This window comes from Falco cherrug, chromosome 13, assembly GCF_023634085.1.
Source record: "Falco cherrug isolate bFalChe1 chromosome 13, bFalChe1.pri, whole genome shotgun sequence".
In the NCBI taxonomy this organism is placed as follows: Eukaryota; Metazoa; Chordata; class Aves; order Falconiformes; family Falconidae; genus Falco; species Falco cherrug.
In genome coordinates this window covers 21,689,524-21,706,935 of record NC_073709.1, presented here as the reverse complement: position 1 = coordinate 21,706,935, position 17,412 = coordinate 21,689,524, and the positions used below count along the sequence as shown (strand labels likewise).

The 17,412-nt window shown below is 41.6% G+C and overlaps 1 protein-coding gene, 1 long non-coding RNA gene and 1 other non-coding gene across 6 annotated transcripts in view; 2 read left to right on the top strand and 1 right to left on the bottom strand.

The window, feature by feature from the left end:
* The window catches only part of HAAO (3-hydroxyanthranilate 3,4-dioxygenase), a 35,851-nt gene extending 26,207 nt beyond the window's left edge, over positions 1-9,644 (bottom strand). Inside the window, exons 1-3 of one of the 3 annotated variants that reach the window (XM_027802061.2) lie at positions 9,429-9,644; positions 8,003-8,041; positions 5,220-5,298 (exon numbers count right to left, since the gene is read on the bottom strand). In XM_027802061.2, coding sequence (XP_027657862.2) covers positions 5,220-5,298; positions 8,003-8,041; positions 9,429-9,508 — 198 coding nt within the window. In that variant the 5' untranslated portion in view covers positions 9,509-9,644. The remainder of the gene's footprint in view (positions 1-5,219; positions 5,299-8,002; positions 8,042-9,428) is intronic. The other 2 variants (XM_027802060.2, XM_005436976.4) reach the window with 2 other exon arrangements.
* On the top strand, positions 5,537-13,425 carry LOC129737266 (uncharacterized). Of its 2 annotated transcripts, none has more exons than XR_008734947.1 (3): positions 5,537-7,203; positions 11,808-12,072; positions 12,998-13,425. It is a non-coding gene; the product is annotated as an uncharacterized LOC129737266 (long non-coding RNA). The 2 variants fall into 2 exon arrangements; XR_008734946.1 differs by having other exon boundaries at positions 12,771-13,425.
* Positions 13,426-15,543: 2,118 nt separating this feature from the next.
* Positions 15,544-15,637, top strand: TRNAI-UAU (transfer RNA isoleucine (anticodon UAU)). Its single transcript has 2 exons — positions 15,544-15,581; positions 15,602-15,637. It is a non-coding gene; the product is annotated as a tRNA-Ile (tRNA).
* The last annotated feature ends 1,775 nt before the right edge of the window (positions 15,638-17,412 follow it).

Sequence of the window (17,412 nt, the reverse complement as noted above, 5' to 3'; positions counted from 1 at the left end):
GACTGATCTCTTTAAGCACAGAAAAACTATTTTCTCCCTCTCTCATCACAAGGTTTTTTAGCCATCAGAAGTCTGGAAGGCAAACAGATAAGGAAGGTAGAGAAAACACTGTTGTGGGGTTTGGGTTTCAGTTTTTTCTCTGCTCAGTTACCGGTCATCTGTGAAACAACTTCAACACTAGCAAAAACTCACCCCAAGTCTATGCAGCAAACTTACTTCTGAAGCCACAATATCTTTCTGATGCAAAAGGACCATCACTCATTACTTTGTAATAGGTGCTTTGTTTCTTATTAAAATATTCAAAAAGTTTTCATCAGGTAAATATGGGGGGTTTAAAAAGTAAAGAAGCAAAACGTTTTCTCTTGCTTTGCTGCAACTCGTTCTCAGTTTTATTGGGGAGATAAGCACCGCCAAACTACCTACTGGGATGCTCACCTAGCCCCTCTTTTCCCCTCTTTCTTAGGCATCCAGTATCACCATGCAATGTAAAGGGAGAATTGAGCTGCCAGGGGAGGGTTTCTCAAAAGCAAGCTGATTAGAGCAGCATGTGCTACAAGAAGGGGCCAGGCTTCATTTAAGCAGGTAATTTGTCAGAAACCGGAGCCAAGTCTTACTTGTAGTGTGTGTGTGAGGGGGACAAACAGAAATCAAAACTGAGGTTAGAAAACTCAGATGAGCTGTGGCAGATGTGACTCGAAATCTGTATCACGTTTCAGAGCTGTTCAGAGATGTTGCTGTATCTGTCAGACCATGTAAATATGCTAGAAGAAGCTGAAGAGATTGGCCAAGATGATCAAAGGAGAGGGAATTTCTGTTCTGAGAGTCCTCTTTAGGCCTGCAGTGTTAAGTGCTGTGATCTGTGGGGCTGTATCAGTACTCAGGTGGCTCCATCTATAGAAAACAACCTAGATGTTGAGTGCAAAACCAGGGTAAGATATACACAGCATGATGAGAAGCAGGGCTTTTAACAACCAAGCATAATATTGTGCCAATGCAAATGTGTTGCAGGTGGCAGATGAAAGGCTGATTTGAATTCCTCTGCATGGAACTGCACTCTTTTATGTACACTCAATGTCAGAATATAAATTCTTAAGAAATCAAAGTTAACTAGTTGAGATTCCTTGTGTTTAAGTGGTGAAGTGGGCAAAGAGACAGAAGCCTAACTGCTTTTGTGATCCTAGATTTACCTGTTAGCATATCTCACTTTCCCCCAAAGCAGCCTATGCAATTAGTAAAGAAAATCTGAAATTGCTTTACTACAGCTAAGCTTTGCTATGATTATAGTTTTTGCCTGTCACTAACTTCCTCCAAAATGTAGTCCCCTTCAGTCATCTTCTTCTCTTTATTTCTTTGGAAGTTTTATCATGAATTTTTTTAAGGTAAGATTAGAACATCTTTTCCCCCCTCAGGCTTTGTAAGTAAGGAAAAATGCAATAAATGTACCATGATATCTGTGAGCTAAGTGCCGAAACTCTTCTTGTTACAAATGCTACTGTATGATGCAAAGTTCAAGAGACAAAGGTATATTGAGGACTGTTCCCTGGTACCTGGCATGCACCTGCTACCAAGTTACCTGCTACCAAGGCTGAGCATCACATCAGGGCCGCCACATACACTTTCAGTGGTCTCAGCAAGTTGACTACACAAGAACTGTAGTCGCTAGTCCGTGTAATCCAAAGCTTTCTTGGCAAATGCGGTACATTGGAAGAATTATTCGTATGAAAACCTCACAAAACTAGCTGTATAGCACAGACACTTTCTTTTTAGTGCATATTAAGAAAGTTTTGTCTGTATAGCTATATGGCTGCATTGTCACAGCAGGATTTTGCATGTTTCAACAGAAGATGCATTTCCCAAAGCAATTCAGTTTCATTTTGAGGAGGAGTCTGATTTAGAGGCAGAAAACACCTGAGTCGATGTTTGTTGACTCTCTCTCTGTTCTGATGGAGAAAGGAGCACAGGGGAACTTAACACTTACAAATAGGAAAAAGAATGAATATGACATAGTGGTAAAGTCAAGCCAAAGAATGTGAATGTTTTATCTCTTGCAAGGTGCAGCTTGCTCCGTGTAAAACCTGTCCAACTGAAAACAATGTCTCGGGTATCTCTTCTGTGCAGAGGGATGGCAAATAAGTAGTGCACAGAAAATTAAGAAAGAAGTTAAGTAGTACAGAGAAAACGAAGAAGGAAGAACATGTTGAGTTACATATTTAGAAAACTCCTGCTTGTTGAGAGGAGGAAAAATAGTGTGTGAGACTAGCTGTCATTTCAGCCTAAATTACTTGTTCAGGAGACAATCCTAAAAGGCTTTGAAGAGCATCCAAATCAAGCCTCTGTTTTTCTCATAATTGTCCAGCCAGGGTGATCTTCCTGATACACCTGCACGTTAACAGCACCAGCAGAGAACAGCTTGGGAGCAGGAGGATGCTCCAAAGCCCTTATTGCTGCACATGAACCCTTCACTGCTGTGAACTGCAGGCTGACAAGTGCAAGTTATGCCACAGGGCATGCTACAAGCTGTGTGATAACAGGCATAAAATAATGAATGAACAGTTATAAACAATCCTAAATTTAACTTCCTTTTCTAAACCAACCCTTCTTTGCTATCAGAATATTAGCAGAATAACATCAGCTAAATTTGCGTAAAAAGTTTGTGGGGTTTTGCATTCATGATTTGGCCTGCTAACAGCATGCCTATATAATTTGTCTTTTGAATTATCACTCAGAACTATAAATGACCTTTTGTCTGCCAAAATAATGAGCCGAACATGGTTTTGAATGTTTTTTTAATCTCAAGCCTAATTTAGGAGTATGCCCTTTTATGAGGTTACTCTCTGCCTCACAGTTCTTCTCTAATGAAAAACATGGATCTAAATTAGATCACAGGAAGGTGCAAATGTGTCTGACAAAAAGCCGTACCTGGCTATCACTACATTGTACCTCCAGAAAAGTGGACAAAATTGGCCCATATGTGAAACCGATACGTAACTGATAACGCTTCTGATGGGTATGTTTCCAGTTTTCCTGTCTGACAGGAATTTTATGTTTCCATTATTTGGTTGATGAGTAATTGTGGAAAATTTTTTATGTAAATGAGGATGTATTGATACCTAAAAAGTCTTGTTTCCAGTTGAATTAGCAATATTTTACTATACTGTTGCATACTGATCTAAATTGTGTCTTTATAGATACGGCTAACTATTTATACTGTTGGGAAGTCATACAATAGGTTTAGGTTTACTAATGGTAGGCCAGATTATTTTTGAACACAGGAATATCTTGCAAAATAATAATAAAAAAAGAGGTAAATTATATTACTCTAACTTTCATTTTAAGGGAAGGGGAGGATAAGATAGATTTATTTTTTTTTTAATGAAACGGTACAGGAATGGGTGAGGGACCAAGGATAATCTGGTATGAACTCAGAGATGCAGGGAGAGGCAAGATTGTAAAGAAAGCTAAAAAAAAAATACCATATGTTTAATATTGTAGTGGAAATCATCATACCAGTTAAATTAAGCTCATTTTTGTATGTTCTCCCTTAGTGTATAGCTCTAATGTATTCTTCAGAGCAAGAAAATTACTTGTATAAAACCAAAAAGGTTAAGTTACAGAAAAAATATTTGGAATCATTAACTTCCTTATATACCTTCATGTACCTTCATTTAATGCTTTGCCAAACCTTGATGTAGTTGACCTTGATAACAAAATTAACTCTTTTTTAATCTAACATACAGCACTTAATATACCGTAACATCAGTGCACATCATCTTCTCAGTGCTTTCTGTGCAGTCATGCTACAGATGGGATTGCTTCTTCCCCAGGGACATAATGATGTTGACAAAACCACATTTTGTTTCTCTCAACTAAGTATCTCTGGAATTTCCTTGTAAATATATGATGGATGCTAAATCCTTCTGGTTAGCAACAGTCACTTTACACACACTGCCCTGAAACCTGGCTTACCTTCTTACCAGCCCAAACAACCTGACCTCATTGTCATGGGTGTTGCCAGAGCTCCCCCTGCACAGCAGATGATGATGAGGGACATAATGGACCATGTTGGGTAACCTGGTAAGTGACGGACGTGCCTGTGCCCACCGCCACGGGTAGGCTGTGAGACCATGGTGGCAACCCAAAGCTGGCATGACTCAGTGATAACATCTGCTCTTTCAGAGCGGTGCGGTTATGGTGACTACAACACCTGCTCAGCACAACTGTAACAGAAAATGAAGCCTATTGTGAAATGGCTGGGTTGGTTTTGTGAGAAATGATTCAATGGTAAGTAAACAGAATTTTTTGTTTATTTGTGAAAGGATTTACTAAACTTAACTCATTTCTGCCTTGAACTATGTAGATGCTTAGGCTTGGGTTTCCAAAGGTACTTAAAATCAGGTGGCCAAATTTTATTGTAATTATATGAAATTAAATTACTCTGCTGGGAAGCATGGGAAATTGTCTCCCACCCTGAAATTCTTACTGCCAGGCCTCTAGTGTCCCCCTTCCCTTAGGGTTCCTTCAGAGCCAGCTGCGATAGCTCTGACTCAGAGGAGTCCTCAGGCCAAGCAGACAGTTCCATCAAAAACTCAAAAAATAGGTTTCTACTCTTTTTTCCTATATTCTGTATTGGACACAATGGCTACTCACCACTCAAAGCAGTGGGGTGGCTTTCCTTTGGTACAGAAGATGCGCAGTAGAGGGCACAGCTTTGAATATTATTTAGAGACTCTGTTCCTTAACCTTCCAAACCTGAATGAAAGCTGAAAATGCTGACTACTTTCACAAAGTCCAGAAAAATACAATTTCAAGCCACTCAAAATATTTAGTTTTAATTTTTAAATTTCAAAGGTACTTTTGAAATTTTGAAATACAGATCAATCTTCTGCAACAAAATATCACTTTAAAAATATTGTTACCTTTCCAAAGTTTTGTTCCAAAATGTTGAAATGAGACATTTTGATGTGTCAGAACATTTTCTCTTGTTTCCTGTTGGAAATGAATTATAGCCAAACAGTTCTGATCTCATGAGCTTGTTTCAAAGGAGTGCACAGATGGTGTGTGGTTCTGGTGAATGATTCTGTTTAAGTCTTTGAACAGATCTAATAAATACAACATCACTGAGCCTGGCATTGTTAATCTGTAGCTGTAGCTTCAAAAGTAGCTGGATTTTAATCACTAAATCAATTAAAACAACAAAATATAAACAGCCTATAGGTTACCTCCTCGCCTTCTTCAATATGATAATCCTTCCTTTCATTTGGCCCTCCAACAAACATCACATTTAATTGATGGCGATGCCTAGGAAAGAAAGTGAGATTTTAAAGCTACCTCCACTCATGATGTTCTTTATTTCCTATAAGTATTTTTTTTAATTCTTTGAGGACAGTGAGTCAATCAAACAATGCTGAGTGACAAGCCACATCCAGAATGAGAACTCAGAAGACCTTGGATGCATCTCTTCCCTGTGCTACTGTCTTGCTGGGTGACTTGAGGCCAGCTACATCCCACTATGGTGTTTCAGTGCCTCCAGCTATTGAAAGGGGACAACAATAGTTACCAGCTGTGGAAAGAGCTTTGAACTGTAAAGATAAAGAATGCTGTGTAAGAGAGGAACAACAGGAAAATGTCTTTTCAACCTCAGCTGATCAGATCAGGATCTGTAAAGGTAAAACACTTTTAAAGGTTAATAAAGGTAAAACCAGGTTGTGTTTTTTTCTCGTTGGCAGAATTACTGAGATACTGATGGTAGGAATTATCAGCTAATTTCTCTTCTATTTATACTGGTTTTGCTAAGGTGGAACAGTATTACAATGCTTTCACTGTGGCTATGGCTAATTCAGAAAAGGAAATTCAGGCCCTTTATCATAACTGCCCTTTTTAAAAGCCCCAGTGAACACTTCTCTCAGCTACCACAAAAAATAGGTATCACCCCAAGTATCTGTCAGTCCACTTACACTAATAAAGAGGTAAGGTACCAGGTTTTCATTTGCTAAAAACCCCTATAAATCAGGCCTTTTAGCTGTGATTCAGAATTTGTTCTTAAGCTCTTTTTGACATGTGAATTGAGGTGTGTTGACCTCTACTTTTTAGTGAGGAAATTCTGGGCAATACTTGGGCTAACAGGAGATCCTAGTGACAAAGAACCAGCAGAGCAACACTCCCCTGCAACATGGGGAAGAATGATGTGCCTCTATGGCAGCACCTCCTAAGCCTTAATTAAAAGCCTTAATTAAGAGAAGCTATTCTCAGCTTATTCTCAGAAGGACCTGGGAGTTCTGGTGGGCAGCAAGTTGCCCACAGGCCAGCAGTGTGCCCTGGTGGCCAAGAAGGCCAATGGGATCCTGGGGTGCATGAGAAGGAACCTCTACTCTGCCCTGGTGAGGCCACATCTGGAATGCTGTGTCCAGTTCTGGGCTCCCCAGTTCAGGAGAGGCAGGGAACTAATGGAGAGGGTCCAGTGGAGGGCTGTGAAGGTCCAGTGAAGGGGGAAATGGAGCATCTCCCTTCTGAGGAAAGGCTGAGAGAGCTGGGTCTGCTTAGCCTGGAGAAGAGATGACAGAGAGGGGATCTTATCAATGTCTACAAATATCCAATTAGTTTACAATTAGTAGCCCACTGTTAAGACGAGTTAATTTTTTAATAGGAACCCAGACAGTTTTGTTAGTAGTTCAATAACTAAAGGTGAAAATCTTGCTCTAAAAATCATTGTTGCTTAACTTTTTGTTTGGGAAATCTCCCAATCTGTTACCCTATGGATTTAGCTGAGTTTTACATAACAAACAGGCAACTATGTGTTAATCATTCCCATCATTAACAATTATATAATGACATCGTCAAAAAATTCCAGCTATGAAATACAAGCAGAAACTCCAATATGTTTATTTGTTCATATTACTTAATAAAGTTGTCTGGTTAATACAGTTGCATTAAGTTAAGAAGAAAAATCATAAGAACAGAAAGCAGTTTCAGTTAAGACTGCCAAAATGCAGTTAAGAGTATCATAAAGGTTTCAGGGGTGTGAGAATGACTTGGTTGTACTATTTTTAGAATGAGGTGCTAATCAATGGCCTCTTAAGTTTTATATACTCTTACATTTCTCTTTTTAACCACATAAAGAAAATGGTACCAGCAGGCAACCTTTTAAAAACGTCTCGAGACCATGAAGAATCAAATACTCCATGATAACTGTCAGGTCTCCCTATGGTAAGTATCATATTCTGAACTCAAAAAAGGGCTTTAAAACTGCCATAGCTACCCTGTAAAAACCAGCTATGTCAAGAGTTCTGATTTTGCACTAATTGCTCATTGTTGAGGTTAAAAAGCATTTAAATTTGCAAGGTAGTGTCATTAAGATACATCTAATTAACTTGCAGCTCTTACATTGTATCCTTTTCTTGACTTTGGTAAAAATCTAAACAAGTAGTGCTTCAGGAACTGAGGTTTTGTTTTGAAATCCCAAATAGGTATTCGAAACTTTTGATCTTCTCCAGTGTATGGAATACAACTAAATAAAATCTTGAAAGCCATAATAAATTTAGACACCAGGAGTCCTACTGATTTGCTGTAAGACCTAGATTTTAACCATTAATTTTCTCTTGAAATATAAGATTGTAAGTTACTTAAATGTTTTGAGGTGGTTGCCTTACAGTGATGTAGAAAGTAGTGAGAAGATTGACTTATAGATCTCTATTGAGCATGTAAAGGATCAAGCTTTTGAAAAGATGTTGTATATCTATTAGTAATTTCTTGGAAAATCGCCTAAAAACTTATTGGAAGACCCTGAAAACATTTAGGTAGCACACAGAGCAGGTGGTTAGAGACCTAGAATCCCTATAGTAGATGGCTTTCCTTTCCTTCATAGGCTGAAGCTACATTGGAAAAATGGATTACTTTTTTTTTATATCTATGCAATTTTTATCACAAAAAAAGTTCCTTGTTTCACTGTGGCTTCTTGCAAAGTTTATAGGGAAGACCTATGATAGATGTCATGTTCCAGAGTTACCTCGGGATTACACAGAACTGCTGGCAGGCATAGGGAACACTGCAATAATAACAAAAAAGGGTCATCTTACTGATGAGAAAAAAAACCATGAATATTCCATATACGCAAAATGGTAAAATTTTATCACCATAGTTGGTAAGTCTTAGAAATGGATATGTTTTACAAAATGCTTCCTAAATCCATTTTGAAAACAAAATAAATGAAAACACTTATAAGAAGACACTTTCCTCATTCTCTCCCACTACGAAACTACTGTAAGTGATTCAAGTTTCATAATTTCTCAGTTAAACATACAACTGTGGTTTCAACACAGATATCTCAGTCAGGACATGCCCTTTACCATATCTTTGTCTTGCAACCATTACTTTGAAAAGTAACTCTTGCACCTGTAAATGGAAATGAATATCTCTGCTACAGTGCTGCCCATTTGGCTTTTGATTAGAGGTAGCACTTCAGGGTAGGGCAAGAGGTATATGCTTTGATACTTTTTTAATGATTAAAATTGTGAAGTTGGTTGGGTTTTTTTTAATTAAAAGCAAGAAAAATGCTTTTTATTTTCTAAATAAAAACTGTGCTTATATCACTCTTTAAAGAGAATCCTTTCTCACTAAAGCTGCCTGTATATAGAGTTTTAGGCAAAATATATTGTCCTTAGCTTCACTGACAAAAGACATCCTTGCTAATACTGCGACTAGAAGGTACCACATATTGGGTTATTTACACTGGAATTTGTTCACAAGCTTTCACAGTGAAAATGTGCATGCTGTACAACTGTATAACGCCCACACTTTTTTCTTATATTAGCTTCTCATTCAGAATATGGTTAACAGATTTAAGCTGCCTCTTCAGCCTCCCTATCCTGCCCTGACAGCTTTGGAAGTGCCCTGGAAACCTGCTCCACCAGTGTCCCTGCCACTCCTTTCTCCTTATCTTTCAGCGATATGTCCTGCTAGTTGGGTTTTTTTAGGTTTTTGAGCACTCCTGCAGCTATGGTTCCTCTGCAATGCTGGAATGACTCTCAGAAGCTCTGACACCTGTTTCAGGTTGTAATTTGGTAGCACTCAATCTGTTAGCTAAATCTTATAATTTGTGGATATGATGCCATCTCCTTTGATTTCTGTGAGTTTATTGTCACAGGGCCTGACACAAATTCCCGTAACCCTGTCTAATTGCCTACAAGAGACTTTGAGTTAAGGCAAATATCTTACATTTAAGTTGATTTTTACAGCTTCTGCTGTGTTACTGCAAAACAGATTTCAGTCACTTTCTGTTCTTTGAAACAGCACTCTGCCTGCCTGCAGTCTGAGAGGAACTACAGTTCCTTACTAATCTTTACCATGTACACATTTTAGCAGCTTCCTCTTATAGCTAGAAATATTTATATATCTAAGAACTGGGTAAAAAATCGTAACCTTCATTTACTTACATAAGCTTATTACACACAGGTGGCAAAAACGCAGTTTTGTTTTCTTCTATCCATTTTCTTACATTTACAAGAAGCTCCATGGTCCACCAGCTATGAAAGTTCTGACAGAGATATTAGTTCGCAGAGTTGCTCTTCCCATGAGCAAACTGCGTGCGATTCCATCCCCAGAGCCCAGGGGATTGGTTGGTAGAAGAGGTGTCTCCAGGCTTCAGTGTCAAAGGGACAGGTCCATCAGCCAAAGGTTACTGCGTAACGAGTACTAATGCTTCAGCAGCTTAGCTAATAATTGACTTGTGTTTTTAAATATCTGTTCTCATCAGAGACTGATTCTGCCCACAGGAGGTTTCTTATTTCTCTTTACTGCATCAACTACCGTGTGTCCGGTACCTCTCCACAAAAACTGCCTTGTTGCATAGGCAAACTGAGAGTTAGGAAAATGGGCAAGACATGGGCATCCACACCCTTTAAGTCTAACACAGAATCAGGTTTCAAAGCTAAATGCAAGTTGAGAACAGTTGCTCAAAGTTTAGTTACATATAATATATAAAAAAATATACATGTATTACTATATATAGGTATTGCAGGCTTCATAAAAGAGGCCCATTTCCTCTTCACCACCTCCCCTCAACCTCCTTAGGCTGAATTTTTGGGGGTGTGTGTTTAAAAATATTGCCATCTTCTTCTGCCAAATAACAAAAATAAAGATGTCTCTTGCATTTGTAAAACCCAAAGCAGCTCTCCATAAATGCTCGTTTTAATTTGAGCCACTCTTTGCCAATGTTGTAGCAGGGCTTGCTGCAGAGCTGAACCTGCTGCAGTGATGCCTTTTGGGAAAGCGCAGCATATTGTCGTCAAATTATGCAAACAAGAAACTGACAACTTCCAGGATTTCCAGATCCATATTAGTCTTTATTCCCTCATTAGTTTCTGATCAACATCTACATAGTTCCTACAGGATTGCTCATTCTGTTCCCTGCCACTTCCATTTTTTTAACAAGCAAATGTGTAAACATTTATTTTCAGACCTAAAATACATGAAATGGGTGGTAATCAAAAAACCCCCAAGACATTACAAAATTTTAGCATTTCCAGTTGCTCTTGACATAGCTTAGTCTTTTGCTTGTATCTACACTATGCTTAGTGGATGAATGCTTATGGGTATAGAGTTATAATATGGTTTGTTTAAAAGTGACTGGTACATCCTCCATGGCTTGCTCATATAAGCAGTGCAGCTGCTGGACTGAAGAGTCAGCATGCTGGAACAGTACAACTTTGGGAGTTCTTTACCTTATACCATTATAAATTTCCAATGGAAAAAAGCAATGCAGTGTGAGTTTGAACTAATACCATGCTCTTATTCCAGTAAGGGTGACTCTGTTTTACCTTCATCTCTATCACTTCTTTGCAGTTTAGTTTAATTGCATAATTGGTAAAAGAAAATCCATTTATTATGGGATAAAAAGATCCACATGTGGATTACAGTTCCGCTATATTAGTACAATCACAATGGGAATGGCAATCATTTCCTCTGAAATAAGGCCAGAATAATTATTATTTCTCTGAATTATAAAAAAATCCACATTATTTATTTAGGACACCAAATTTCTACCATCAGAATGGCTGTGGTGAGACACCAGTGCATAGCAAAGTCATTAGGCCTTGTTTTGAACCTACAGACAGGAATATTTCAGTGCTTTTTGTACTGTAGGCTGCTGGCACACTATTTAGCTATGAAGGAAAGAGATCTTCTGCTCAAAATGCATTTTCCCTTAGGGGAATTGTGACCCAGCCTGGCAGAACCAGGAGAATAGAAGACACTCTATTTTAATGACCACAGTTTGTGGTTTTGAGCTCTACCTCATCATTAGTAGCGTGTATTGCAGAGCAGGACTCCGATTTGCCGGGCATGAAACCCAAGAGATTGTACAAAGCCACAGTAGGAAAAAGCACAGACCCTGGAACTGATAGAGCCAAGCCTTGCTCACCTCAATATTAATGTGCCAGTTTTAACTGCAGGGCTGTTGTTCACAACCCCTACTCTAATCCTTAGTCTCCACTTTTTTCCACTAGGCAGAATACAAGGTACTATTACCTGCAGAGAAAAGTGTCTCCGTTGCAGGCTCATAAATCCATTTTATGGTTAGAGGGAGGTATGAAAACCCAATAGCTAGACCTACTCAGGGAGGAAACAAATGAAGTTCACTTATAAAATTCACCATTATTATGAAGCTGATGTTATTATCACAGGGTAGAATTTTCTGCAACCTTCTGAAATCAATAGGTTTTCAAAAATACAGAATATAGTTAATGGCCTCTCCATGTGTATAACAGGTATAATGGAACATTGCTTTTTTTTTTTTTTTTTTTTTTTTTTTCTAGGTGAGCTAAGAAATGGTCTGCATGACCTGGAAGTACTGGGCCACGAAACCCTATTTCTGTGAAGTGTATTTGAGAGGCAAGGAAAAGAGCCAGCATTGCATTCTCTGTAAGACTCAAGTAAATACGTAAGTCTCGTGACCTGACTGGGGCCTGAATTTTTCCTGCTAGTCTACTTTGCAATGACTCTTCACATCCATCAAAGCCTGTTCCAGCAGCTGGAGTGTCTGCTCTTGCTTTTGGTTCAGATCCTTCCCTTTACACAAAGGTAAGGACTCAATTTGTCAGCTTTTGCTGCCAGAGAAGTGCAAGACTACTGAAGCACAAAACTGCTACACAAAAATCCACATTTTGCATTAACCATGCACGAAAAAAGTGGTAGTGTGGAAAAATGAGTTTAGGACAGTACCTATTCTATTTTCCTACCTTCACCAACCATCAGACCTATTAGAGATTTATATTTACTAGCTGGTGTCCAGCAAACAGGGTATGTTAACAAAAAGCACATAAGCTAAATTACTGTGTTTCTGTTTAGAAGAGTGATTCAGGTTTGTTGGGCAGGATTTTTATCTGTGTTAAAGTGATATTTAGTCATTTTTCCATTACTATGTTATTTTTTTTCACCTAAAGAACTGATAATAAAGACCTAGAATGGTTTAGAGCTCCCGGGAAGGCAAGAGGGAAACAGGCCACAAAGCCAGCAAGCATGGATGCTACTTGCTCCACTCTGCTCATTCTACTCTTGAAAGCAAACAGCATAGTGCAAATTGGCTCTTAAGCCTTGGGTTTTTCATACTTAGCACTAAGAAGTATTCTTAAAAATCTTCACTAGGAGAGGTCTGCATTCACCAGCAATTTGAGAATAAAATCCTTTTAGTATCATTTCAACTTTGCTTTTCCATCCCTGTGCAATACAGAGAGCAATTTATCTACATTGGTGTTAAAGATTATTCTTTATTTTTAAAGATCTACAATGAAGTGATAATCTGGAGATTCTGCAAGCAGCAGGAAGCAAGCATTCTGCAGCATTAGGAAACTTTAACTTCCGTGGGTTTTTTGTTTGTTTTTTTTTTTTAATATTGTGACGAAATGGAAAAACGAAGACATAGATATAATGAAATAATCCACTTCACTTGGTTGAACATGCTTCCTATTTTTGGTCAATTCTATGCTTTTTCTGTTTGTACTTTCAGAACAAATACAAATGAAGTACTTTTGAAAAAATGAAGAATTATTTATGTTAACAAACTCTATATAGTTGCTGAAAACAAAAAACCCAATCAGTAACAAACCTACTACTTGAACCCAAGTACAGTTTATGTGCCCAAAAACTAATTCATGTGGCCAATTTTCCTGCTATATCAGAAACATATTATCAAGGGCCTCAGTCTCTGTGGGGACCAACATAAGAAGCAAGTGAACTACAAAGCACAACAGAAGAGTTAAAGATCCCATGAAGACTACTAGAATCTTCACCATTACCACTGTTGTTTTTATGCAGAGGCTGATTAAAATACAACAAGCAGTGATTATCATCTATATGAACACCAAAATTAGACTCACTGAGTCCTCTGTCTTGGCTGAGTCTAAGGTTAAATTTGCAATAAAGAGCTTGTCTGTACATTCACAGCTTCAGCTTTGGTTCTTCCCATTGTTCTTGTATTTCCAAAAAAACCACTTGTTTGGATGAAATTGTGTTCACGGCAATCTTTACATGGTACAGAATATCTCATTTTCTAGGGTAATGATGCCCTGCTAAGGGTAATGAAGGCAGCTGCTGTTTTCTGGTATGCTAACTAAACCTATGAGATAATGGAAAATTCCTTTAGGAAATGAACTTTTTTTCTTTTTCTCCATGCCAGCCACCTTCATCAATGGTCAGATACAGCAACTGAATGTTACTTCACCTGCCAATGGTGTATATCACTGAAATATATTCCAAGTAATGCCTACAGTATACCAACAGCATAACAACTTTCTTGACAAGTGAGAAGCGCCTCATCTCCATCCAAAATGGTCTCAAAAGGTTTCAGCTCATTTATGGATCAGAGGTGGGGGGTGGAGGTAATGAAGTCACACATAGCTGCCACTCAAGCTGCCAAAAGTAGCTGGAAGATCAGTGCTATTTACTTAAAACTGGCTGAGTGCCTGTCACCTGCTGCTGGGCCACCAACAGTTCATTTTTAGAGGCTGTAGAAACCCAAAGCGCTGTGTAGCACTCTCTACAGCCACCTGCCCTGTAATGCAATGCCCAGGGCTTTTTGCTTTGCCCCACTGTAAAGTAGCTGTAGAAAGGAAAACGCTTTCTAGTACTTATGTTGGTAACCCAACAAAGCTGTCTAGGAAAGTAAATATGGTGACAATGCCTAAGCATGGGTGGAAAAGAAAGCGTCTCCGTCTGAACCATGTAGCTGTTGGAGCACTGCTTGGGTTGATATATGTGCTGATGCCAGTTATGTTTACCATCTTCCTGCCACATAAAGGCAGACCTGACTGCAGAATAAATCCATATTAGCAGTATACTTCAATAAGTGTGTTAGGCTGTGTGTTTTCTCCTAGCAGCTGTTTTGAAGCATGGAAATATATCATATCCACAGTGTAGTTTCTGTATATAAAGTAACGTTAGCCTTTTAGATCTATTCAGGATTTTCGCATTACAGCAGCTGATTCCATCCATGAATTTCAGGAATAAGCAAGACAAAACCTTCAGGTATTGAAACAAGCAGTTTAGACCCTATATATGTGACATCTTTGTATTACAGATGCTCCATAGTAAAGTTCTTGTACTAAAGTGAAGTAAGCCCTTGATGAGTTATCCACCCAGGATAAACCTAAATGTTCTTGGTTATTTCTTTTAACCATCATGCAAAAATGGTTGTATATGGTTCCTTTAAACCTGTACTGCTTGTTTTGAAGGTGCCAGGGCATCCCTTGTGTGGCTCACCATGGCGGTGGAGCGGCAATCAGCCCACAAAGCCCTAGGGCTCACGGCCAGCTAGAGAGAACCGTTTATTGGCACTAATGACAACCGTTTATTGGCACTAACGAGTTACTTTTTCCCCAGGCTCGGACCCGAGCACGACAGGCGACTGCCTGTCTCCCCGCCGCTGTAAACGTGGTGTGCGGATGAGCCTCGCCGAGCGGGGGCCGCCGCCTCTTGCCGAGGGCCGCCCGGAGGCCCGGTCCCGCCCCGCCCTGGCTGGTCTCCGCAGCAGGCCACGCAGAGGCCGCTGCAGCCGGCGGCGGGCCCCGTGCGCGGCCGGGGGCGCAGGCCGCGGCACAGCCCGCTGCCCCTCCCGCCCCGCCGCCGGCCGGGGGGAGCGCAGGGGGCGGTGCGGCCCCCCGCCGCCTCCGGGCCGCGCTCCCTGCCCCGCCCGCGCCGCTGGCCCCGCCCGCGCAGCGGAGGGGCCGGGCACTCCCCGCCGCCGCGGGCCCGCCGCGCTGCCCGCCATGCCTGGGGAGGCAGCGGGCGGGAGGGCTTTGTCCCGGCCAGGGCGCCCCTGCCTGCCGTGCTTGCGGGCGCCGCCCGCCCTGGGGGTGCGCAAGCGCCCGCCGACACCCTTTTCCCCTCTCCGCGCTGTGGTTAACGCGGGCGTTAATGACGAGAGCGCCGCCCCGGCAGAAAACTGGGGCGGCCCAGGGCCGCTGCCCAGCGCGGGGCGCAGGCGGGCGTTCCGCCCTTCCCCCGCCGGGGCCGGGCGAGTCCTTGATAAACCGTTCGGGAGGAGTTGGTGTCAGGGCTCCAGTGGCGCAATCGGTTAGCGCGCGGTACTTATACAGCAGTACAAAGCCGAGCAATGCCGAGGTTGTGAGTTCGAGCCTCACCTGGAGCACAGAGCTTTTTGGAGGGAAAACGGGCTTTTTTGGGACTTGACCGCGCTCCGCCGGCAGAAAGAAAAAACTTCACGGAAAAATTATGCAGCCGTGGCGGCAGCGTGGGCTCCCACGCGTGCACCCTGCCGGCAGCGGGGGCGCGCCTCGGCCCGGGCGGGCTGCTGGCCGTGGGGTGGGGGAGGGAAGGGGGGCGTGCGTGGGGCCGCCCATCGGCGGCCGGTGGGGCTGTGAGCGGGGGGCCGCGGTCGGCGCTGAGGGGGCCCGCCATGGTCAGCGCGGCCTGTCAGTGCGGCAGGGAGCGCCTTCCACATAGGAGCTGCTTGTGTAACTTGCAGAACATGGGGATTGTTCTGTGCTTTGTTGTTTCAAACAGCGTGCTTGTAAATACTGACTGTGCGGTCAGTACCGCTGGAGGGTGACACAATCTCCCCCCTTACCTTGCCACCTTTGGCAGTGATGCCCTTTGTAACTGCTCATTACCTCGGTAATGCTTCACAAATGCGTGGGCTGTGGCAGGAAGGAAAATAATCCAAATAATTTCAGAATTCTTTTCGTTACCTGACAGGCGGCAGAGCCGTGGGGAAAGGGCAGCTTCCTGGAAGAGAAGTGTGGGGGACACTGCCTGAATATTTAGGCCCAGATCTTGCAAACTCATTTCTGTGTTAAGGCCTAGTGTGCTGCTTTCACAGTACAATTTATATCAAAAAGTTACTAGCGAGATACATCCGTGGGACCCTCAAGTTCATGCAGCCAGAGATGCCTTTATCACCCAAATCAGCCTGTTGGGCTCTGTACCACAGGTATTAACTCCCTGATGGGCCACTTCAAAGTTTTAAAGTATCACTGCTTCCCCATTCTAGTTACCGCTTTGTCCCCTCTGAATTTCACATTAACTTCATTGATTTCAGTGATGTGCGGTCATGCCTGACACATGCGCCATATTGATGTAAGGAACTCTAAATCAACAGGAGAGATTTGTAATATATGGAAGGGTAAATAAAATTCATCCTTTGCTTGCAGTGAGTTCTGTGTTTTCTCCTTCATAAGTAGTACCATGTGCCAGTGCTGAGCAGTACAGAGGAATATTTGCAGAGGTGCTGAAAATATGACAGAAAAAAAAATGCTGCTCTTGTCTAACTGGGGGAAAAAAAAAAAAACAACCACCTAGCAGAGGGAGAGGCACTCCATTCCCTGGTCAGAAACCACTCTTTTCAGAACCTGAGTGGAGATGGTGCTGCTTCTTCTCCCCCATCCCCTGTGTGACTCCAGGCACAGGCAGTGGCTCCTGTGCTCCCTGGACAAGGAGGAACCCCTAGTTTTGTATTTGGAGTCCTGTCTTGGCATGCTGGGGGAGCAATTGTGCAATTTTTTGCCAAATATGAGGCAGATGAAGCAGGTGTTGCTTGTTGCCTTCATGGCTTTTTTGCTCCTTGCCTCTGTAGTGCCATAGAGCAGCCGGGACAGGTGGTGTGCACTGTGTGGTGCCATGGCCTTCTGCATCCCTCTGGTCTACCTGAGCTTTTACTCTCACTCCAAGATGATTTTTGTCATGCCTCTGGTGAAAGAAAGAATAAAAAACAAATCACCATTTGAAGCGTCACTTTTTTGCATCCTTGCAGCAGAGCCCTTAGCTCCTGACTGACTCCTATGCCTGACACCAGAGGGAAACACGTTCTGAGATGGGGATTTCACACTGAAAATTGTGATAAATCAGAACAATTTGTGGGGATTTACTAGATATCCCTGCTCAGTGCAAGAATGTTATTTATCTAAT